Source organism: Diaphorina citri, unplaced genomic scaffold (genome assembly GCF_000475195.1).
Source record: "Diaphorina citri unplaced genomic scaffold, Diaci psyllid genome assembly version 1.1 scaffold1003, whole genome shotgun sequence".
Classification (NCBI taxonomy): Eukaryota; Metazoa; Arthropoda; class Insecta; order Hemiptera; family Psyllidae; genus Diaphorina; species Diaphorina citri.
The window spans coordinates 7,054-32,589 of NW_007378434.1; the positions used below are offsets into that span (position 1 = coordinate 7,054).

The following is a 25,536-nucleotide window of genomic DNA, read 5'->3' on the forward strand; positions in this document are numbered from 1 at the left end:
TTTTTTTTTTTTTTTTTAATGGGCAATATTTTGGTATTTCAGTCCTGAAAAGAAGATTACCCAGAAAGTTATGAACCAAGCCATCAGCAATATTAACAGGAAATCAGAAGAGAGTGCCAAGGTAAAGAAGCTTCTAATGGACAAGGAGAAACTCATCAAAGAAACAGTGCTCAACGAAACTCTACTGGCATACACTGATGCCTGTGTAAGTAGAATAAACCTATGTCAATCATGCACCATACTGCTAGAGTACTTGGCAAGAGTAATCAATTGATCGTACTTGTATTTAAATCTATTGTATGCTTACTTGGTCTCGGTGAAAAATAAATAAACAAAAAAGTACTGTTTATATCAATACTGCTATTGAAAGGTCCCTTTTATTCCCCAGTCTAAACAATGACTTGTTTATTTGATGGAAATTTACAAGTTACACTTGAGTTGAAAAAAAAAAGACATACCAATACTCACTTACTGCTACTTTTTCCCATCTCCACTCAGGCTGTATGAGGGTAATGTAAAAAGCTGATCGAAGTGCCAGCAAAATGGCTAGATGGAAAAGCTTGAAATGACTTTAACAGTTAAAAGGCCGTCTCTCAGTTGCATAAACAATACTCGTCTTGTATGTACTTGTAATGAATTTGATGGCACATTCGTTCTCTTTTGACAAAATTTTTGATGGCAAATTCGAGGAAATCAGGCTGTATGTCGTAATCTATTGATGTGAAAAAAAGTGAATATAACTTTCGTAATTTTTTGATATTGGCTTGTTACAAGCGCATATTTCGTGAACCATCATTCCGAGAATATTTTCAAGGCTCTGTCCGTATTCACATAGTTATTAAATTTCTATTAAAAAAAAAAAAAAATGCATTAAATAATATGAAAAACATTTTTACAACCTATAAATAGGTGTATACCTCCCACAAGCTTGGGATTATTTTCCCATTGAAGTGTAAATTTCCACCATGGACAAAATATTCACTGAGCAGAATGGCCGTATGTATCAGTTTGTTCCTGGGGTTTGAAAATTATTGAAAGCATACTAAAGACATATTGATAAACACATGACTGAATAATTAAGGAAAAGTGGGCAATGTCCGGTTGGATGGAAGAGCTCACAAAGTGAGAATCCTGCCATTAAAGCTCTAATAAAAGAAGAAAAAATAATAATTATAAAAAACGTTATTCCATGAGTAAATTTGAGTTCAACAGAGGTCTGTTGAGGTAATGCTTATGCAGGCATGCAGGTGAATTTTGGAGAAACTGGGGAGGTTGAAATATACCAGTGAGGGTACTTCTAGGTTACATCAAGGCCTTGGGCCTTTTTATTGAAGATAGGTAACTTAGTATAATTATACTAAGCTGTAATAATGTATGTCCAAAACGGGTTTCAAAACTTCCAATATATTTGTTGTAAATTCACTAGGGGAAATTGATTTTTTACAGAATTTCAACAGAAAATTGTTAGCTTTATAGATTACTAGTCGATAACAAAGAGCATTAACTCAAATGAAGTGAAAAGTATGACTTTCAAATTTAAAATTATTTTAGCAATTTCCTCTGTCCTAATAAGTAGTTTAAATATTCGATTTTTCTTTTCTTTATCTTGTTTGATTTTATATTATAGTTGAAAAATACCAAAGGTGCCCTTCTATTGTTTAAAAGAGTGACATGTTTCCATCCTTTACTCCTCATTATTCATTCAAACTTATGTAGCTGGTTTTTACCTTGTTAGTTTTCCTTAACTTTGGTCAAGGAAAAATGTTACTTGGTTAACTCTTGGAAGATATATATCTAACATTGCTTCAATATTAAACTGAAACCACTCATTCACGTTAATATGATCAATTATTTATTTATTATCACTTTGAAAATTATAAGCAATAAAATTTAATTCTTACTTCCCATCCACAACAAAAAATGAATGATATACACTATAAAGAATGTATGTTACTATTCTGAGTTCAAAGTATTATTTAAAACCAACATTGCTTCAATATTAAACTAAAACCACTCATTCACGTTAATATGATCAATTATTTATTTATTATCACTTTAAAAATTATAAGCAATAAAATTTATTTCTTACTTCCCATCCACAACAAAAAATGAATGATATACACTATAAAGAATGTATGTTACTATTCTGAGTTCAAAGTATTATTTAAAAATTAAAATTCATATACCTACCTAAGTACTTACCACACCATCTTTATTTCCTACTTATATGTTTTCAAATAATTCACATAGTTAATTATTAATTAACTACATTGATAGGTAAAGTTCAAAGATAACTTTTATTATTTGACTTTATGTTAAACAAGATATCTATTCTGAATACCTACACCTAATCCTGATTAATTGTAGGTATATGTTTTCAAATAATTCACATAGTGAATTATTAATTACCTACATTGAGAGGTAAAGTTCAAAGATAACTTTTATTATTTGACTTTATGTTAAACAAGATATCTATTCTGAATACCTACACCTAATCCTGATTAATTTCATCTGTATTGTTTGTAACTTTAGAGAATACTTCGATTATTATTAAATACATAAAACTCAATATAATTTTCATTAGCAAACGTTTCTACATATTTTGACATTCGTTTTCTTGTAATAAAAAATATTACTACATATTTAAACTTTTTTGAAATATTTAATAGAATAATGTAGAGTAAGGAAGAATTTAATATTATTAAGACCAAATAAACATTTTTTTGTTTAGTTTATTTAATAATTTTAAGTAATATGAAAAAATAAAAACGTAAACAGATACATATCAAATTTTATTGAATAATAATAAAATTAAAATACATTTGAAACATATCACACAAGTGCTTGTTCAAATTTGAATGATTATAATTTTCGAAAACATACTTAAAACGAATCAAGTGTTTTTCGTATATTTTTATTTTATTTTAAAATTTAAAAGAGGTTTAATAGTGTGAAATGCTTAGTGATTATTAATAATTAATATTATAACTTTTTTTTAAATAAACATTAATTTTGTAGAAAGAAAACAAGGGTATATTACGATGATTCATGCATTGGAGGGAAATTTTCGGAGACCAAAAATGGACCCGCTCAGTTTCGGGACCCCAAATTCCAAGGATCGACGTGCTTTGATTCAAGGAACTCATTTACTAAATTTCATCAAAATCACACAAGGCAATCGCGAGTTATAGCAGAACAATGATTCAAACAAATAAACATCTAAACCAAATGCACGTAAACCTTACTTCGTCCAGTCAATGAGGTCAGTAGACAATAATGCATCTACACGCCTAGTGTAAACACCACTGGCGTCCACTCACAAATAAACTATAGATTTTGATTTTAATTTCAATTAGTAGGACATTAAATTCCTGTTAGTTATTTATTCAATAATATTATTCCTTAAATAAACTATAGATTTTGATTTTAATTTCAATTAGTAGGACATTAAATTCCTGTTAGTTATTTATTCAATAATATTATTCCTATTCCAGTAGTACCCTATTGATATTTGATATTATTACATAAATCAATAATTTCTTTGTTTTTCTAATTCATAGCTTAACTTGAACTAACAAATAAAATTAATTACTGAAATAAAAGAAGAAGAAAGAACATTTTTTTCTGGAAGAACCCATCTGTTAAAACGGAAAATACATTGTTTATTACTTGAAAGATTAGGATAATTTTTTTTAATTGAATTGTTTCAAATTCAATGTTTGTTTTGGTTCCTTTATAATTTTTACTTTTTTTTTTAATGTAGGTACATTATTTAGGTGTAAATGATTAAATTGTTACATTCCTTTTTTTTTTCAATATTATTTGTATAAATTACGAGTTCTCTTTTTTATGATTTTAGTTATTAAGTTTTATTTTTTTTTTTTTTTTAATTTAGTGTAGATGATTAAATTGTTACATTCCTTTTTTTTCAATATTATTTGTATGAATTACGAGTTCTCTTTTTTATGATTTTAGTTATTAAGTTTTAACTTTTTTTTTAATTTACTTGTTTTATTTGTGATTGTTTTTACAATATTTTTATTGTGTATTTTGTGTTTCATTTAGCAAGGTATATTTGTTAACTATATTATTTTTGGGTAGCACGATGGTAAACTTATGATCTTTAATTGAAACTTGGCATAAGAATAGGAAATAGTCACTTCGACTTGACAATTTCATGTTGCGGGGAAAGAAATTACTTTGATAGTTGTTAGATTATTGTGATTTTCAAGTTTAGTTATACATTGGAAATTAACCAATTCAAAATGTAGATATTCGTGTACAAAATGAACACCTTTCATACTTAAGTACTTCTTTCACAAGACCTGACAACTGACTATGAATATGAATAAGCTACTCTCTCTCTTACTATAACTTAAGTAAAGTTAGGAACTTAAGACAAGGGAATCTCCTCCAACACAATACAATCGAGTGGTAAAAATCAGGACAGTTTTTTACTATAACTGTATAACTTAAGTAAAGTTAGGAACTTTGGACAAGGGAATCTCCTCCAACATAATACAATCGAGTGGTAAAAATCAGGACAGTTTACATTTCATTCCTTTACTCTAAAATCAAAGATGTTACAAGGGAGAAGGGAGGAGGCCCTATCTAGAATCAAATATCATTCCACTTGTTATTTGAGAGAACTAGTGTTTAATTTTATTTGTTTAGGGATCGTCTCAGTTACTGGAAGTTAACATATTGGACCAATCTGCTAAGCTGACTTACATACCATGAAAAATTTCGAACTTTTCTCAACTTCACAAAAATTATGACATGACATAAAATTAAGGAAGAAAAACCTAAACACACTGCAACCCATTATAATATTGTTGTTGTGACGTCAAAATTTTGAGATATGTGTGAAGTGCAAATTTGTAGTTCCCTAACCTCGCTGGATGTAGTTTGCAATCAAGTTGGTAAAATGTAAAAAACTTCCGGCAGATGGAGACATTATCTTTTATTTATTCAAGTACTTAGTACTTTAACTTTTTTTTAGTTTACCTTTCTTTTATGTATTATTTATTTAATATACTTTTGTTCTTAATTTAATCTATACCAAAAATGCAGCGTATTTAACCAAAAAATAATTATTAATTTGTTTTTAAATATGTACAGGATGTCTCAGAGTAGCGTCTTGATAAATAGGTAATATGTTCATACTGGATGACTCAGACATCAGAAACCGTTTAATTGAAACATTCTCCAGATCTTTGGTATACTAAATCACATTATAATTTTGTACCAAGCTTTCGTACAAGGAGACAGACACTACTCTCACCCCATTCTGTACCAATAATTTTCGTTACTTGTCCACTCACTCACTCACTCACTCTTAACACATCTCTTCTCACCTGACAAGGCGGTAACAAAAATAAGTCCCTTGCTCATATACGCAAGCCGTTTGAACCGCACCAATCCCGCCCGGTTATCAGCCAGCTGTTTCGAAGACGGCAGTAGATGATCTAGAGCCGTCCATAGGAGTCCTGAATAGAGGAGAAACGCCATGGATAGGTGGGAGGCGAGACGGTACTGGGAAACCCGGGGGACGTCACTTTGTATGTGAAACCGGTCTTCTAAACCGGACTGAACCATGTACCAGCCCATCAAACCCTGGGAAAATAGGGGAAAAATAATAAAATAAAAAATAAAAGAAAGGAAGGAAGAAAATTTTTTCTTAAAAAGGAAAGAAAACATTACTTTCCTTCCTATAGGATAAGGAAAGTAAAAAAAAAATAGTGTTCCACCGCCGTTTTTATTTCGAAGCAATGAAATAACAGCTACAATAGACGCTTTTTGTGTGTGTACTACTGTAGTGGGCGAAAAGAGACACAATACTTCCCATTTAGGTGCTGGGTTAATACGAGAAAACCAGAAAGTAACTCGTTGAAATATTGGATATAGAAAAATTAAGTTTGTATGGCTACACAATTGAATAAACAGAGAGAGTTACAGGTTACCAACCAGCAGGGAACTGTAAATCAAAACCTGAAGAATACCTACCAAATACCAAAGTCAGCACACATCTTAGAGGTACCCATAAAATACACGAGACCTTGTTTAGACTGCTGGGGTAAAAGGACTTTTTGGTCTCATTCGAGCAGGATAAACAAGGTATATTCTATTCTATTCTGTTTCTCACAGAGTGGGCCAAATACTTATGTAGGTACCCCATATTGTGGGACCCAATACTTAAGTATGTGTCCTAGTCTTACATTGTGGGACTCCCACAAACCCACGCAGACTCACCTGGCAAGCAATCAGAAGTCCAAACACGCCCACCCTCTTCTTCATGGCACTATTGAAGTAGCCCTTGTACCAGAATATCGAGGCTGGAATGAAGAAAGCCGCTCCAATACATCTACCCCACATACGATGCAGATATTCCATCCACCAAATCCGCTTGAACTCTTCCAAAGTGATGTCCTTGTTCTTTCTGAAATTCAAAATCAAAGAATAATGAAATCTAGGTCATCAGATGTTTCTTTTTCTTTTCTTTTAGGGATAATAACAGGTTACATCCATCTACAGAAAAAAAATCTACCTCTTGAAAACTCTAGGTCAGTATGAATAAGTTACTCTCTCTTTTACTATAACTTAAGTAAAGTTAGGAACTTAAGACAAGGGAATCTCCTCCAACACAATACAATCGAGTGGTAAAAATCAGGACAGTTTACATTTCATTCCTTTACTCTAAAATCAAAGATGTTACAAGGGAGGAGGCCCTTTCTAGAATCAAATATCATTCCACTTGTTATTTGAGAGAACTTGTACTGTTTAATTTGATTTGTTTAGGGATCGTCTCAGTTACCGGAAGTTAACATATTGGACCAATCTGCTAGGCTGACTTACGTACCATGAAAAATTTCGAACTTTTCTCAACTTCACAAAAATTATGACATGACGTAAAATTAAGGAAGAAAAACCTTTAAAAACACTGCAACCCATTATAATATTGTTGTTGTGACGTCAAAATTTTGAGATATGTGTGAAGTGCAAATTTGTAGTTTCCTAACCTCGCTAAATGTAGTTTGCATTCAGGTTGTTAAAATGTAAAAAACTTCCGGCAAATGGAGACATTATCTTTTATTTATTCAAGTACTTAGTACTATAACTTTTTTTTTTAGTTTACCTTTCTTTTATGTATTATTTATTTAATATACTTTTGTTCTTAATTTAATATATACCAAAAATGCAGCGTATTTAACCAAAAAATAATTATTAATTTGTTTTTAAATATGTACAGGATGTCTCAGAGTAGCGTCTTGATAAATAGGTAATATTTTCATACTGGATGACTCAGACATCAAAAACCGTTCAAATTGAAACATTCTCCAGATCTTTGGTATACCAAATCACATTATAATTTTGTACCAAGCTTTCGTACAAGGAGACAGACACTACTCTCACCCCATTCTGTACCAATAATTTTCGTTACTTAAGGTAAAAAATCAGTTGGCATTAAACTAATATTGAATATATTTTGTATTAGCTAACTATGAGGGAAACAGCAAAATATTGCAAAAAAAGAACTTTAATTAAAAAGGTCAAAACAAATCAGGTATTAAATTGAAAGGTCCAAAAGGCAAATGGGTATGTACTTAGAAAAAAATCGGACTTTGTTTTTCTGCATTGGTTTATCCATTAAGTTTGGCTTAATATGGCACACGGAAACAGTTCTTTCTCCAAAGTGATGTCCTTGTTCTTTCTGAAATTCAAAATCAAAGAATAATGAAATCTAGGTCATCAGATGTTTCTTTTCTTTTAGGGATAATAACAGGTTACATCCATCTACAGAAAAAAAATCTACCTCTTGAAAACTCTAGGTCAGCCACTCACTATCAGGTAGCTCTGACAGGTACGGCTGAAAAGGTCTTCCTGTCAGGTCTACATGATACCTGATGAGCGCACACACTATCAATTAGAGCTGACAGGCGGACCTGATAGTGAGTGGCTTTAGGCAAAATCTACCTCTTGAAAACTCTAGGTCAGCCACTCACTATCAGGTAGCCCTGACAGGTACGGCTGAAAAGGTCTCCCTGTCAGGTCTACATGATACCTGATGAGCGCACACACTCTCAATTAGAGCTGACAGGCGGACCTGATAGTGAGTGGCTTTAGGCACACCGCACACCCGTGAAATGAAAAGCGTTTCGTAAAATGTCAATGCACAATAACTTTCATGAAACTCGGTTTGACCAGTGTGCACTGCTCTGTGTTAACCTTATGCGATTCCACTATTGTGCCTTACAGCTCTCTTCCTGAGGTAAAATTCTCAAACGGAATCTGGACGAGAATAAAAATTCCTTCCCTTGTTTGGGATTCAAACCCACAATCTGTTTTTTAGGCAAACTGCACACCCGTGAAATGAAAAGCGTTTCGTAAAATGTCAATGCACAATAACTTTCATGAAACTCGGTTTCACCAGTGTGCACTGCTCTGTGTTAACCTTATGCGATTCCACTATTGTGCCTTACAGTTCTCTTCCTGAGGTAAAATTCTCAAACGGAATCTGGACGAGAATAAAAATTCCTTCCCTTGTTTGGGATTCAAACCCACAATCTGTTTACCAGGCGAGCATAGAGGCCGCCTAACGGTCAGAATATAATTTCCCTGTAGTGAAACACGGGTACACTCACACTCACAATACACACTTCACATTTCATGTATGCGATTCCACTATTGTGCCTTACAGCTCTCTTCCTGAGGTGAAATTCTCAAACGGAATCTGGACGAGAATAAATTTTCCTTCCCTTGTTTGGGATTCAAACCCACAATCTGTTTACCAGGCGAACATAGAGGCCGGCTAACGGTCAGAATATAATTTCCCTGTAGTGAAACACGGGTACACTCACACTCACAATACACACTTCACATTTCATTTCAATAGTTCTAATCAACATTTTTCACTGCATTTGGACTCACCACTACATCTGAGACATTCGAAATTCTAGTTGAAAACACCCCCGCATTATACATCTGGATTTCTGAACCAATTAATTGAATTGGACGACACTACCACATCTGGACCAATCGATATTCTCCTTGAAAACACCACTGTACACTCCACACTTGGGACACACAAAATGTCCTCCGCCATCCGAGACCGCTGCAAACGTTTGGTCCTCTCCGACCACCTCTTGCAAGAAGTGATGTCCCGCCTCAACGCAGACATAGACAAAGGTCTCCACAAGGACACGCATGCGACGGCCACTGTCAAATGTTTCCCCACCTTCATCCAAGATCTCCCCCAGGGGACAGAGACCGGGAAATTCCGCTCTCTGACCACCTCTTGCAAGAAGTGATGTCCCGCCTTAACGCAGACATAGACAAAGGTCTACACAAGGACACGCATGCGACGGCCACTGTCAAATGTTTCCCCACCTTCATCCAAGATCTCCCCCAGGGGACAGAGACCGGGAAATTCCTGGCACTGGATCTAGGCGGTACCAACTTCCGTGTCCTCATGATCTACGCTGGTGAAAAGTTCCGCATGGAGCACAAGACGTACCCGATCTCCCCGGAGATAATGACGGGCCCTGGGGAGCAACTGTTTGATTATATCGCGGAGTCTTTGGAGAATTTCGTTCGGGAACAGAAAGCTGAGAATGAACATCTTCCCTTGGGGTTTACGTTCAGTTTCCCCGTGGATATGATGAGTCTGACGAAAGGTGAGTCTAACAGAGGAGCTGGCTGGTCAATGTTACAAGCTAATGGGACTGTTTGGGATATTATTTACAAACACAAAACTATTACTGGAATTTCAAATTAATGTTCTCCTCTGCAGTTCGAGTACTACTATTTCGAAATGTAAGTGCAAATGCAAAGTTCTATACCTATACGGATCACCCCCTTGTTCTCTTCCACTCACCAGGTGTGCTGGTGCGCTGGACCAAAGGTTTCAAATGCGAGGGTGTGGTAGGAGCTAATGTTGTCGAGTTACTCCAGCAAGCATTAGTCCGCCGCTGTGGAATTTCAAATGTTCTCCTCTGCAGTTCGAGTACTACTATTTCGAAATGTAAGTGCAAATGCAAAGTTCTATACGGATCACCCCCTTGTTCTCTTTTACTCACCAGGTGTCCTGGTGCGCTGGACCAAAGGTTTCAAATGCGAGGGTGTGGTAGGAGCTAATGTTGTCGAGTTACTCCAGCAAGCATTAGTCCGCCGCTCAAATTTTCCCGTGAACGTCGTAGCCATTCTAAACGACACGGCGGGATGTCTGGTGTCCTGCGCGTACGATCATAAACATTGCAAGATAGGTAATTAGACCTCTTTGCAGCTTTTAGAAAATCAATGAAATCGTCAAATAGTGTATTTATTGCCGGTTCCAGACTGTATAGTAAGTTACCTAGCGAAATCAGAAGAATTGAAATTTTTGACATATTTCCTTCAAAACTAAAAGATTATATTGTTAAAAGTTTGTATTCTTTAGATGAATTTTATTGAATATACAATTCTACCTATGTACTTTTTTATTATTACTATTTTTTTATGTATATCACTTCTACTTCATTACCTACTTTCTTAATTATTGACGTTTGAATTATGTACATCAATTGTATTTTTGTTCAATAAAAATTCGATTTGATTTGATTTAGGTGTCATTGTTGGTACGGGATTCAATGCTTGTTACGTTGAGAGAACGGAGAATGTGAGCACGTTTGAGAACGAAGCGAACAAACCGTTCGTCGTGATCAACACCGAGTGGGGAGCGTTTGGTGATGATGGAGCCCTCGACTTTCTGCTCACCGAATTCGATCGCACCATTGACGACCGGTCCCTGAATAGAGGTAGAGTTTAAGGCCCGCTCCCACTTGTCGTGAGTTTCATCCGATTTTTTCCCGAATGTCGTGTAGGCAATGTAATTAAAATAAGAGTGTTCCCACTACATAAGACACGATTTTTTTTTCCGAACGACAAGTGGGAAGGACCTTTAATTATTTATGACAGCATCACTTTTTTTTTTATTTTTTTTTTAGCAATGAAACAGCTGATGGGTCATTGTCATAGCAGAAAATCTATTAGTTTATCCTAGGTCCGATGGGGGAAAAGAGCACTCAAAGGTTACTCTCCGTTGAAAGAACTCCTATGCTGGTAGTATAAACAAGGTATATTCTATTCTATTCTACGAGACGAGATTATTTGTCGATGTTGGGAATTGAACTTCGGATCTTTTGCAAGCAAGCGCACTTGATCAATTTGAAGGAAATGTGTTACAGGTCAACAGATCTACGAGAAGATGGTGAGCGGAATGTACATGGGAGAAATCGTTCGTCTCATGATGGAGAAATTTACTGAGGAAGGCATCCTGTTCAACGGAAAGGGATCGCATCAGTTATCTACACGCGGGATATTCGATACCATGTACATCAGCACGATTGAAGCAGCAGATGTGGGTAAGAGCGCAGAGAATAGAATAGAATTCAAACAAAAGAGCTGAAAACGATGTGAAAAAAACATGCATTTGATAAGCAAGGTTAACTATTGACACAATAGTTCTTTTTGACATCTATCTTGATATGGCATGTTCCCCAAAAGACTCCAAACTAAAAATTTCTCATTACTTAAGTAATTCTTGCACAAAAAATATTGACAAACGGTACCGATCCGACATTTTTTCAACGCGTGGAGCAAAAAGATAGGAGTCAGAGGTACAGAGTCGTGGGTAAGAGCGCAGAGAATAGAATAGAATTCAAACAAAAGAGCTGAAAACGATGTGAAAAAAAACATGCATTTGATAAGCAAGGTTAACTATTGACACAATAGTTTTTTGACATCTATCTTGATATGGCATGTTCCCCAAAAGACTCCAAACTAAAAATTTCTCATTACTTAAGTACTTCTTGCACAAAAAATATTGACAAACGGTACCGATCCGACATTTTTTCAACGCGTGGAGCAAAAAGATAGGAGTCAGAGGTACAGAGTCGTAGAATAAGGCCGGATTCCATCAAATCATTCGCAAATTTTCCCCCAGGAGACATCTCTATATGTCGTAACGTACTCTATCAGAGGCTCGCCCTACCGCATGCCACTGCACAAGACTGTATCGACGTACGATACTTGTGTCGCGTTGTATCGCAACGATCTGCCCATTTGGCGTCAGCAGGAATTGCAACTCTCCTGAACAGAATGGACTTCAGCATAGTTACTGTTGGGGTGGACGGGTCGGTTTATAGGTACCATCCCTACTTTCATCATATGATGCTGGAAAAAATACCGGCCCTCATTTCTCACAGTAAGAAGGTGAATCTGGTTTTGTCTGAGGTAAGTGAAGCCCATTTACAATTTTACACTGTCTCAGCAATATGGCTGATATCCAATATCAATATGTACTTCTGAACCAAATGTAAGCCAAATACTCCCTAAAAAATACAAATAAATAAATTTAACTACCTAATCAGAGAAGCACTGCTTTTTTTATAATACAGCAAATAATAATAATAATAATAATAATAATAATTTGTACACAAGGTACTCAAGGTCTGTAACATTTTTTGTTAGCCACATTATTTGAATTTTCAGGATGGTAGTGGACGTAAATAAATAAATTTAACTAATCAGAGAAGCACTGCTTTTTTTATAATACAGCAAATAATAATAATTTGTATACAAGGTACTCAAGGTCTGTAACATTTTTTGTTAGCCACATTATTTGAATTTTCAGGATGGTAGTGGACGAGGGGCAGCATTCGTAGCAGCAGTAGCTGCTGATGAACTAAAACGAAAAGAAGAAAAAAGGAAACAGCAAGAAGAAAAAAGGAAACAGCAAGAAGAATTGGAACGGCAGAGAGAAGAGAAAGCAAAGGCTGAAGAAGCAATGAGACAGGAACAAACAGATGTGATATCCCAAGAATCACAGGATGACTCAAATTTCAGTGTGCACATATTCTAACAAGAATAAAACACCAGTACAGGTAATTTATATTGAATAACCAAAGCAGTGTACCTACATGCTACCTATGCTTTCTTGTATCTTGGAATATACCTACTTAAACTTGATTTCAAATTTCACTCTAGGTGTTAGTAGGTAGGTACTTAAGTGCCAAGTACTAAAAAAAAGCTGAAAAAAGGTGAAAGGAAAGGAAAAGGAAATTATTGTTTTACACAATGTTTTGACTTACAGTTTAAATTCAGGATACTCTTTGTACAGGTTGAATTCCTCAATCCATTCGGCAGAATTTCTGGGCAACTTCTCACCGAACAATTTCCATGTCACCATGGACAATCCTGACTCGGTCAGTCTTGTAACGCCTCCTAGAACCACAGCGCCAAACACCATGCCACTGCAACCCAACAACCAATATCCTGTGATTCGGGTTGGTTTGTCCAGGATGTTTGGTTTGGCAACATTCTCACTGAGAGTTGTGGCAACTTGGCTTGACCATCGTGTAAGGCCTGGAGACTAAGAATAAAAGCAGAAGCTGATTAAAGTTCAATTTGGCTAGTTTATGGCCATGAACACAGTTAAATATTTCTTAATCCAACATTTAAAATCAGATTAAGGTCCTGACTGCTCAATAAAGTTAGAAAGCACCTTGGTAACAGTTTACAAAGTGGGCTTAAGTATTGGGAATTAAAAAAGAGGGGCTAAATTTAAACAATACTATGAAATGTCAGTATTTAAATTTATGCAATATTACCTACGCGAGGCTAATACCTACCTAACCAGATAGGTACCCAACTGTCTGAGCAATCATCTAGGTACTGAATGTATGCTAGCTATTTGAGAGTACACTTAGCATTGTGAGAACAAAACTTGGTAATTATGCAGAAGTCACGTCTGTGGAAAAGAAAAGCTCCTTTTTGTATTTAACCTAACGCTATAATAACACTAATCACTGCTCTAATTGTGAAAACTCCTTCTTGTGTTTAACCTAACCCTATAATAACACTGGTCACTGCTTGTTTGTGCCAGTTCCTTTGGTAGCAATATTCCACGGACGTGACTTCTGCACAAGTACCCAAAACTCTAAAAAAGCTGTGAAAAGTTTTTCTGGTTGAAGATCACAATATACAATAGGTAAATCTGTAAATGCAAGATGATGAAACACTTGAGAATAATAGTTGAATAGTTAGATACTTACAAAGAAACCTAAGGAATTCTTCTTGGATTGGGGATTCTTTACAACAGCTTGGCCATATTTCAATAGATTGGAGCACAACTGAAAGTTGCAGCCTCTCTTCAGTAAAATGTTCATTTTTATTGCCTATGTCTGTATTCTAGGTAGGTTCTTGATCAGTGATGTAAGTAGGTAGGTATTGTTATCACTTACATAACAGAAGAGAACTCACTTGACACTATGCACTTAACTGAACTAATGGTGAAAATTGAGATTGTCTGGAATGCTGGCTTGAGTATCAAACTGATTCTTAAGTAGGAACAAATGTTGGAAATTAAGAGGAACAATTTCAGGATTTTCCAGGAATCTGCTGCAAATTTTTTGGAAATTTAGAAATATCAAAATATTCAAATTTACGCGGTACATTCAAAATAAAAAATTCCCTTCATTTTCCCGTCGAAACAGACGCAGAAAAAAATCCCGCAAATTTATCCCTCAAAAAATCCCTTTGTTTCAGCGCGAAAATTCAAATTTCAAAAATACTCCCATTCCAACAATTATTTGCTGTCATCTGCATATACTGAGAGCTGAGAGCTAGCTAGCAAACAACTATTTGAAGATTCCAAATTAATTCGTATAAATGCAAGAAAAATGCAAACAAAGAAAAAGGGAATTTTTTTAACGCTATATCAAAAAGTTTTTAAAATATATTCTGAAAAATGGTTTGAAAATGTTTTCATCCCTCTTCATTTTTATTTCCTAGTTGTAGAATAATAATTGTGGTTTTTCTTTTTCTTGAAGTACATAATTAAAAAAAAAGTAACAAATTATTTATTAATATTGTAAACATTATAATAAAATAATCATTTGAAAAAAAAAAAAAAAAAATCGTTTTGTTTGTTGGTTATTTTTCTCCCTTTGATTTTGCAGTGACAACTGGTGGAGAAAAGGTGAGAAATGTTCTCGCCCTATCGGGATTCGAACGACCCGCCACTTTGAGTTAAGTCCTCAATCAGGTTTACCACTAAGCAAAAGGGGCAACTTTTTAAAAAAAAAAAAAAAAAAAAAAAAAAAAAAACTACAAGAAGAATATCACTATACAAAATAATTATACAGCTTTATTTACAAACATATTTAAGTATTATTTTTGTTAGAATGCAGTTCGCCCCGGGCAGGGATCGAACCAGCGACCTGTCTTATAGACAGGCGTGCTACCTTCAAAGCTAACTAGGCTGGCTTTCATAGGTTTGGAGTTTCAAGCGTCGGCTTACCAAGTGATACTCAAAGTCGCGCGACTACGCTTCTAATATGCGAGAGATCTAATTACCTGTAACCAATATCAGGATTATCAGGCCAGTAGTTTCATTTGACTAACCAATATCAGGATCAGGATTATCAATAGTTTCATTTGACTAGTCTCTTGACATGTTTCATCTCATGTGATAGCCACAACGCCATGGACAGCAGAATAAGAGATCCGGACTGGTGTAGAGCAGCTATGGACACGGGCACATAGGTCAGTAGAGTGGTGATACCCAGCGCCACCTGCAGGAAGAAAAAGGAATTTGTGTGAACCTAAAGGCCTGTTCACATTTGTCGTGAGTTTCATCCGATTTTTTCCCGAATATCCTGTAGGCAATGCAATTTAAATGAGAGTGTTCCCACTACACACGACACGATTTTTTTCCGAACAACAAATGTAAACGGGCTAAAAAAAAAAAAAAAAAAAAAAAAAAAAAAACTTAGTTATAAGTTAGTTAAGTAAAAGACCGATCTTACCACAGAGAGTTTGCAGTTAATCCAGAGTTCAAGAAATACTGGCCTGTGTAAATCAAACGGGTGACGTCAAAGAAAACAATAATTGACACTGTGTTAACTTTCAGTTGTAAGATCGGCCATAAAAAGACATTTCGCATTATTTTCGTTTCCAATTTCACGCCATTACCTATACAGTATACTAGTTCAAAGCTTTACATACCTGCATATAAGCCATCCCAGTGACACAGGCGAGGGCCAAGTTGGCCCGGCCCGGTAGTTTCAGCTTCCTTCCCATCCAATATTGTGCTGTCAGTAAACTAAACACACTAATACCCAGCACCCTATGGTCAAACTGTACAGTGGTAGGATTCTCGGTGAATTTATTTACAAACATATTTAAGTATTATATTCGTTAGAATGCAGTTCGCCCCGGGCAGGGATCGAACGAGCGACCTGTCTTATAGACAGGCGTGCTGCCTTCAAAGCTAACTAGGCTGGCTTTCATAGGTTTGGATTTTCAAGCGTCGCATTACTAAGTAATAATCAAAGTCACGCGACGCCGACGAGAGGAAACCGATTCGGTCCCAAAACCTGTTTTTTAATACCAATTGGGTCCCGAAATCGCGAGGGTCAGTGACCAATTGGGTCCCGAGTTTGAGAGGGTCTAAGTACCAATTGGGTCCCACACTTGCATTGGTACCTGATTTATCTACCTGTCGCTATTCTGATCTGATCTCCAATACCTATACTACTTATAGGTTTGTATATACTTACCTATGTATATAAAATAACGTAACCAAATTAAGCGTCTGGTCAGACTTACCAATATCAGGATTATCAGGCCAGTAGTTTCATTTGACTAACCAATATCAGGATCAGGATTATCAATAGTTTCATTTGACTAGTCTCCAGACTGTATAGTAAGTTACCTAGCGAAATCAGAAGAATTGAAATTTTTCACATATTTCCTTCAAAACTAAAAGATTATATTGTTAAAAGTTTGTATTCTTTAGATGAATTTTATTGAATATACAGTTCTACCTATGTACTTTTTTATTATTACTATTTTTTTATGTATATCACTTCTACTTCATTACCTACTTTCTTCATTATTGACGTTTGAATTATGTACATCAATTGTATTTTTGTTCAATAAAAATTCGATTTGATTTGATTTAGGTGTCATTGTTGGTACGAAGACTGTATAGTAAGTTACCTAGCGAAATCAGAAGAATTGAAATTTTTGACATATTTCCTTCAAAACTAAAAGATTATATTGTTAAAAGTTTGTATTCTTTAGATGAATTTTATTGAATATACAATTCTACCTATGTACTTTTTTATTATTACTATTTTTTTATGTATATCACTTCTACTTCATTACCTACTTTCTTAATTATTGACGTTTGAATTATGTACATCAATTGTATTTTTGTTCAATAAAAATATTCTTTAGATGAATTTTATTGAATATACAGTTCTACCTATGTACTTTTTTATTATTAGTATTTTTCATGTATATCACTTCTACTTCATTACCTACTTTCTTAATTATTGACGTTTGAATTATGTACATCAATTGTATTTTTGTTCAATAAAAATTCGATTTGATTTGATTTAGGTGTCATTGTTGGTACGGGATTCAATGCTTGTTACGTTGAGAGAACGGAGAATGTGAGCACGTTTGAGAACGAAGCGAACAAACCGTTCGTCGTGATCAACACCGAGTGGGGAGCGTTTGGTGATGATGGAGCCCTCGACTTTCTGCTCACCGAATTCGATCGCACCATTGACGACCGGTCCCTGAATAGAGGTAGAGTTTAAGGCCCGCTCCCACTTGTCGTGAGTTTCATCCGATTTTTTCCCGAATGTCGTGTAGGCAATGTAATTAAAAGAAGAGTGTTCCCACTACATAAAACACGATTTTTTTCCGAACGACAAGTGGGAAACAACCTTTATTTATGACAGCATCATTTTTTTTTTATTTCATAGCAAACAAAACAGCTGGTGGGTCAGTGTCATAGCAGAAAATCTATTAGTTTATCCTAGGTCCGATGGGGGAAAAGAGCACTCAAAGGTTACTCTCCGTTGAAAGAACTCCTATATCCCTGAATAGAGGTAGAGTTTAAGGCCCGTTCCCACTTGTCGTGAGTTTCATCCGATTTTTTCCCGAATGTCGTGTAGGCAATGTAATTAAAATAAGAGTGTTCCCACTACATAAGACACGATTTTTTTTTCCGAACGACAAGTGGGAAGGACCTTTAATTATTTATGACAGCATCACTTTTTTTTTTATTTTTTTTTAGCAATGAAACAGCTGATGGGTCATTGTCATAGCAGAAAATCTATTAGTTTATCCTAGGTCCGATGGGGGAAAAGAGCATTCCCACTTTTCGTGAGTTTCATCCGATTTTTTCCCGAATGTCGTGTAGGCAATGTAATTAAAATAAGTGTGTTCCGACTACATACGACACGATTTTTTTTCCGAACGACAAGTGGGAAACCACCTTTATTTATTTATGACAGCATCATTTTTTTTATTATTTCATAGCAAACAAAACAGCTGGTGGGTCAGTGTCATAGCAGAAAATCTATTAGTTTATCCTAGGTCCGACGGGGGAAAAGAGCACTCAAAGGTTACTCTCCGTTGAAAGAACTCCTATGCTGGTAGTATAAACAAGGTATATTCTATTCTATTCTACGAGATGAGATTATTTGTCGATGTTGGGAATTGAACTTCAGATCTTTTGCAAGCAAGCGCACTTGATCAATTTGAAGGAAATGTGTTACAGGTCAACAGATCTACGAGAAGATGGTGAGCGGAATGTACATGGGAGAAATCGTTCGTCTCATGATGGAGAAATTTACCGAGGAAGGCATCCTGTTCAACGGAAAGGGATCGCATCAGTTATCTACACGCGGGATATTCGACACCATGTACATCAGCACGATTGAAGCAGCAGATGTGGGTAAGAGCGCAGAGAATAGAATAGAATTCAAACGAAAGAGCTGAAAACGATGTGAAAAAACATGCATTTGATGAGCAAGGTTAACTATTGACACAATAGTTTTTTTGACATCTATCTTGATATGGTATGTTCCCGAAAAGACTCCAAACTAAAAATTTCTCATTACTCAAGTACTTCTTGCACAAAAAATATTGACAAACGGTACCGATCCGACATTTTTTCAACGCGTGGAGCAAAAAGATAGGAGTCAGAGGTATGAAGGAAGCACTGTGCAATATAGCTTCCCCTTTCAGAGATTCTCTACCATTGCACATGTGACATGTTCGGCAACAATGCCTATTTTTTGCTGTCACATTGATCTGGACACACTATAAGTACTTATTATATTTATAAAGTTGCATCAGATATTGCATTCTTTTTCAATCATGGACTAGTGGTAAGTCTACCGTCTACCTTGTATCAATGGCAATGATAAATAGATTGAAAAAAAAAAACAAACAAACAAACAAACAAACAAAGTAAATTGTGAAAAATAAATCAAATATGTTCCGAATTCCAGTGAATGACAACAGTAGTCAACTCATAGAGACTCAAATCAGGACATTGAAGTCATCCCAGTTCCATCTAGTTCAGTCTAAAGAATCCAACTCAGCTGCAAACAAGTGCAATAATGAAGATGAGTCTAATGAAATGAAGGATAATGAGAAGCAAGAGAGGTTAGAAGAAGAACTTGAGACTTCACCTGTAATGTGAGTAAAGATGTGCCAGTGATGTTTAAGATTTTATTTTAGTAAAAGCTGAGTATTACTTTGAACACTTTAGGTCATGGTTATACTCAGGGCTGAAAAATGAAAGGTGGAAGATTAATTTTCAATTATTGAAAATCTTTTTTTTTTTTTTTTTTAATGGGCAATATTTTGGTATTTCAGTCCTGAAAAGAAGATTACCCAGAAAGTTATGAACCAAGCCATCAGCAATATTAACAGGAAATCAGAAGAGAGTGCCAAGGTAAAGAAGCTTCTAATGGACAAGGAGAAACTCATCAAAGAAACAGTGCTCAACGAAACTCTACTGGCATACACTGATGCCTGTGTAAGTAGAATAAACCTATGTCAATCATGCACCATACTGCTAGAGTACTTGGCAAGAGTAAGAAATCAGAAGAGAGTGCCAAGTTAAAGAAGCTTCTAATGGACAAGGAGAAACTCATTAAAGAAACAGTGCTCAACGAAACTCTACTGGCATACACTGATGCCTGTGTAAGTAGAACAAACCTATGTCAATCATGCACCATACTGCTAGAGTACTTAGCAAGAGTAATCAATTGACCGTACTTGTATTTAAATCTATTGTATGCTTACTTGTTCTCAGTGAAAAATAAATGAACAAAAAAGTACTGTTTATATCAATACTGCTATTGAAAGGTCCCTTTTATCCCCCAGTCTAAACAATGACTTGTTTATTTGATGGAAATTGACAAGTTACACTTGAGTTGAAAAAAAAGACATACCCATACTCACTTACTGCTACTTTTTCCCATCTCCACTCAGGCTGTATGAGGGTAATGTAAAAAGCTGATTGAAGTGTCAGCAAAATGGCTAGATGGAAAAGCTCGATATGACTTTAACAGTTAAAAGGCCGTCTCTCAGTTGCATAAATAACCTAACCATTTTTCTCTCTACTTTTTTTTAAAAAATCAAGGTGTTCTTAATTGATTGTAATCCCCATTAAAAATTCCCATGTTATTATCCCCATAATATGTCAAAATATTAAGATCTTGGTTAGACTGCAGGGGTAAAGGCAGGGTGTCTACCAGACTGGAAAACTGGGAATTGTCAGGGAATTTCTCAAAAAATTGACAAAAATCCAAAAAAGTCAGGGAATTTTTCAAAGCCTAAAAAAAAAAGAATTTTCGGTCCATAAAAAAGTATGCAACCTTGAAGGGGCAACTCATATTTTCTAGAAAAAATTTCGCCTGTGGCGCTGTAATTATAGAAATGTATTAGGGGAAATTTTCAAAGCCTAAAAAATGGAAAAAGAATTTTTGGTCTTGCTTTTATCTATTTATTCTTCTCCAAAGTTTATTAATCTCCAAAGTTCTCTATAGTTTATTGATCTATTTGACTATTTGCTTACAGAGGAAAATATTCGAAGAGACGAAAGACCAGTGGCGGAGAACGATTCGAGAAGCATTTAATCGCGATCTGAGCATGATCTGCTTTTATCTATTTGTTCGTCTCCAGAGTTTATTAATCTCCAAAGTTCTCTATAGTTTATTGATCTATTTGACTGTTTGCTTACAGAGGAAAATATTCGAAGAGACGAAAGACCAGTGGCGGAGAACGATTCGAGAAGCATTTAATCGCGATCTGAGCATGATCTTGAGCACTGCCTCTTATCCCGGAGATCCTGGGCTCGAATCCCGACCAGGGCGAAATTTTTTTTACCAAACTTTTTTTTTAGTCTGCTTTTATCTATTTGTTCTTCTCCAAAGTTTATTCATCTCCGAAGTTCTCTATAGTTTATTGATCTATTTGACTATTTGCTTACAGAGAAAAATATTCGAAGAGACGAAAGACCAGTGGCGGAGAACGATTCGAGAAGCATTTAATCGCGATCTGAGCATGATTCGAACCCAGCACAACAAACTGAAAACCTACCGCGAAGTGAACATTTACCCTTTCCTGCGAGTGTTGACCCCGGAAGAGTATGAAGATATTGTGCTTCTGGTAAGTCAGGAATTGTGACACTAGTGGAATTCGAACCCATTAGAACCGATTCGTTTGAACTGTGGTTCCATTGCATAATATGTCTCGATTGGCACGTTTCCAATGTAAATGCACCTGATTCGAACCCATTAGAACCGATTCGTTTGAACTGTGGTTCCATTGCATAATATGTCTCGATTGGCACGTTTCCAATGTAAATGCACCTAATTTGAACCCATTAGAACCGATTCGTTTGAACTGTGGTTCCATTGCCTAATATGTCTCGATTGGCACGTTTCCAATGTAAATGCACCTTATTGTCAGTTGAGCTACCCACTTGGATATTAGAATTTTTGCACCCCGAACTTACCTGACCATAACTAAAACTAAAACCAATAACTTCCACCACAGCAAGACCCAAAAGCAAGTGGTCTGAGGAGAGAAAGGCCGACCATTCTTCTAGGATGAAGATATACTGGCACAAGAGAAAGCAAAAACCATCGAGTTAAGAATTCCGTGGTCCTTTGAGGCCGAAACGAAAAAAAAAAAAAAAAAAAAAAAAAAAAAAAAAAAAATTGGCCAAAAATTTAAAGGGATTTTTCAGTCCTATCCCAGCAGGATAAACAAGGTATACCTATTCTATTCTACTTTCAGGTAAACTGTGGACTCACGGGTCGAGGCTATACAACTTTGAGGCATTACCTGACACCAAAGAGACTGAAAAAAGCGCGTGTGATCAATGTGAACATATTCAACACATTGCTACACGCGTATGCCGCTGAGGTTCGTATTAAAGATTGAAGAGACAACCTAGTTAGCTTAGTTAGTAGCCCGTCTGCCTTGTAAGAGCTAGGCCGCGGGTTCAATTCCCGCCCGCGGCGGATTTTATCAAAAACGGATAATGTTCGTTCTCGGAACAGCTGGCTTTCTTCTATCCTGTCTTCCTTCTCTCTTTGATTTCCTTAGCAGTTACAGCTCCCTCTATCAAACCTCTGAAAATAAAAAAATAGAAGGGTATTTAATGATGATAGACTCCAGTAAGTCCCCCTTTCTGGCATTCGCCCATTAGGGACTTCGTACTTAAAGTACTATCTTTCAATTTCATCCCCAGGCTAAACTTGACAAGGTGAAAGAAATCCTGGACATTGTTCTACATCAACATTCGGACCTTCTCAGGCCCAACATTCAAACATTCGCAGCCGTCCTGGAGTGTTTGGGTAGGAAGGAGGTGAAGCCCAGGTACACGGAACAAATAGCCGGTGTGATAGAGCAGATGAAACACTATGTGAGTGCAACATGTTTACAAGTTTCATCATTAAAATCAAAAATCAATAAAATTGTGAATTTATTTGGGTTAAAGCAGAGCTTTTTCACTACTTTTGTGCACATCACAGCATTACGAAGTGTTAACATGTTTACAAGTTTCATCATTAATCAAAAATCAATAAAATTGTGAATTTATTTGGGTTAAAGCAGAGCTTTTTCACTACTTTTGTGCACATCACAGCATTACGAAGTGTCTTTTTTGCAATCAATTTCCATATATCAATAATTTTTTACACTGTTAATGCCATACTCGATTGTCCTCACAAGGCTGAGTTCAAGCACAGAGCCGAAAAAGCTTCGACCCCGCCGGGAATCGAACCTGGAAAGAATAAAAATACAGTAAAATTGTAATAAGACGTTCAGTCCGCTTGCTTGCCGTGGGTGGATAAAGTCCCGGGTTCAATTCCCAGATTCGACAAAAAAAAAGCTTTTTTATTTCGATTGCAAATGTATCAACGGGTTACATAATTAATTATGTTATATGTTGCAGGGTTTCAGCATAAACGATCTATTTATCGATTGTTTCTTCACACGAGATCAACGACGTGTTGTACTTTCTGCCGTACATCGGACTCATCCTGACTTTGTCCCTCACATACCTTCCCCTGTATTGAACTATGACTGTGACCTACTCACTGAACTAGATAAGGTGAAGTAACTTACATAGATAGCAATTTGAGCTGAAAAGAAAAGTCCTGAAAAGAGCAAAGTCTCGAGATTTTTTTTTCCCTAAAATTAAGTTCTAAATAACGGCCGAATCGCACATTTCGCAAGCCTCGGCTCAGGAATACTTTTGATGAAAACGGCTACTTTTTCTGTGGCGTATAATATCTTTTAGTAGCGTTGTCAAATTTTGACTTGGCGGGGCAAACCGCTACGGCGCTCCTTAATCCACTTCCTAAAGTGAACCTCTCTGCAATGTTTGAGCGACTGGTGTCGAATGGTTAAGTCCTAAGAAACGCAAACTCTTCCGTCTCGAGTTTTTTTTTTTTTTTAGGCTTTAATGTCAGAATTCTCACACTGTGAGCTCTTCCACCCAACTAAAAATTCCAGTTTTCGACCTAAATAGCGGCCTGTAAACTCCACCAGAAGTGTTTTTAAGATAACCATTAACACACGTAGCCTACCTTTTTTCTTTAAATGGACACGACTTTTTGTGTCCTTAAGTAAAATGATCCAGAAAGACACCATAGAGTATTATGGTTCTAAAATGTATGTTATGACTTCTCTCCTTCAGAATCATGCTGCCTGGGTTTCGCCTGCTGACGGTGTCCTGGAACAACCATTAACACACGTAGCCTACCTTTTTTTACATGGTTTTTTCTTTAAATGGACACGACTTTTTGTGTCCTTAAGTAAAATGATCCAGAAAAACACCTTAGAGTATTATGGTTCTAAAATGTATGTTATGACTTCTCTCCTTCAGAATCATGCTGCCTGGGTTTCGCCTGCTGACGGTGTCCTGGACATCAACACGTTACAATCAGGAGCCCAAGAACAAATCAGCACGGAAGCACAGGGGAGTGTGTGTGTTAACTCAATCAGCTGTAACCATGATGTAGAGGGAGATGAGAGAATAGAGGAATATGTAAGTAACACACAGAAAGTTCCAATCCATTCTCTAAGTACAGTGTGGATTGGAACACATCACATGCCTTCAGGCACACTCCATTTGACAAGGGTCTAGGTTTACCTTGCCCTTGGGATCAAGTTAATTTGAAGAAAACCATTTACTGATGAAAATTTGTAATGAAACAATAAGTTGAAAATATTTCTCAAGCCTACTCTACCCAGCCTACCTCTGCGGCCGAGTGAGACACACAGAAAGTTCCAATCCATACTACTCTTTAAAGTACCAAACTTATATTTAGGTATTATCAATAGCCCCCTTTTTTGTCTCTATTTTTCAATTTATTGTATTTACCTAATTCGATATCACCTTACCTGACTTTGTTTCACTGTTGGAGGAAGCACTGTGCAATATAGCTTCCCTTTTAGAGATTCTCTACCATTGCACATGTGACATGTTTGGCAACAATGCCTTTTTTTTGTTTAAGCACTGCCTCTTATCCCGGAGATCCTGGGCTCGAATCCCGACCAGGGCGAAATTTTTTTTACCAAACTTTTTTTTAGTTCTGCTTTTATCTATTTGTTCTTCTCCAAAGTTTATTCATCTCCGAAGTTCTCTATAGTTTATTTACTCTAAGTACAGTGTGGATTGGAACACATCACATGCTTTCAGGCACACTCCATTTGACAAGGGTCTAGGTTTACCTTGCCCTTGGGATTAATTTAAATTGAAGAAACCATATTTACTGATGAAAATTTGTAACGAAACAATAAGTTGAAAATATTTCTCAAGCCTACTCTACCCAGCCTACCTCTGCGGCCGAGTGATAGGCTGGGTAGTAGGCTTGAGCACTGCCTCTTATCCCGGAGATCCTGGGCTCGAATCCCGACCAGGGCGAAATTTTTTTTACCAAACTTTTTTTTTAGTCTGCTTTTATCTATTTGTTCTTCTCCAAAGTTTATTCATCTCCGAAGTTCTCTATAGTTTATTGATCTATTTGACTATTTGCTTACAGAGAAAAATATTCGAAGAGACGAAAGACCAGTGGCGGAGAACGATTCGAGAAGCATTTAATCGCGATCTGAGCATGATTCGAACCCAGCACAACAAACTGAAAACCTACCGCGAAGTGAACATTT

The 25,536-nt window shown here is 36.1% G+C and overlaps 2 protein-coding genes across 2 annotated transcripts in view; both read left to right on the forward strand.

Annotated features, from left to right (window-relative positions):
- LOC103513654 (DNA-directed RNA polymerase, mitochondrial) overlaps positions 1–25,536 on the forward strand; it is a 48,433-nt gene that overhangs the window by 2,374 nt on the left and 20,523 nt on the right. Inside the window, exons 3-9 of the mRNA XM_026826793.1 lie at positions 19,353–19,542; positions 19,723–19,885; positions 22,156–22,284; positions 22,613–22,786; positions 23,318–23,476; positions 24,254–24,415; positions 25,413–25,534. Of these exons, the coding sequence (XP_026682594.1) occupies positions 19,353–19,542; positions 19,723–19,885; positions 22,156–22,284; positions 22,613–22,786; positions 23,318–23,476; positions 24,254–24,415; positions 25,413–25,534 (1,099 nt within the window). The remainder of the gene's footprint in view (positions 1–19,352; positions 19,543–19,722; positions 19,886–22,155; positions 22,285–22,612; positions 22,787–23,317; positions 23,477–24,253; positions 24,416–25,412; positions 25,535–25,536) is intronic.
- LOC103513647 (glucokinase-like) lies at positions 8,813–13,475 on the forward strand. The gene is made up of 8 exons (XM_017445903.2): positions 8,813–9,248; positions 9,401–9,674; positions 10,080–10,262; positions 10,602–10,793; positions 11,223–11,399; positions 11,981–12,270; positions 12,671–12,920; positions 13,157–13,475. Exons 1-7 carry the CDS (start codon positions 9,090–9,092, stop codon positions 12,896–12,898), a joined length of 1,503 nt encoding a protein of 500 aa, XP_017301392.1. The 5' UTR covers positions 8,813–9,089; the 3' UTR covers positions 12,899–12,920; positions 13,157–13,475.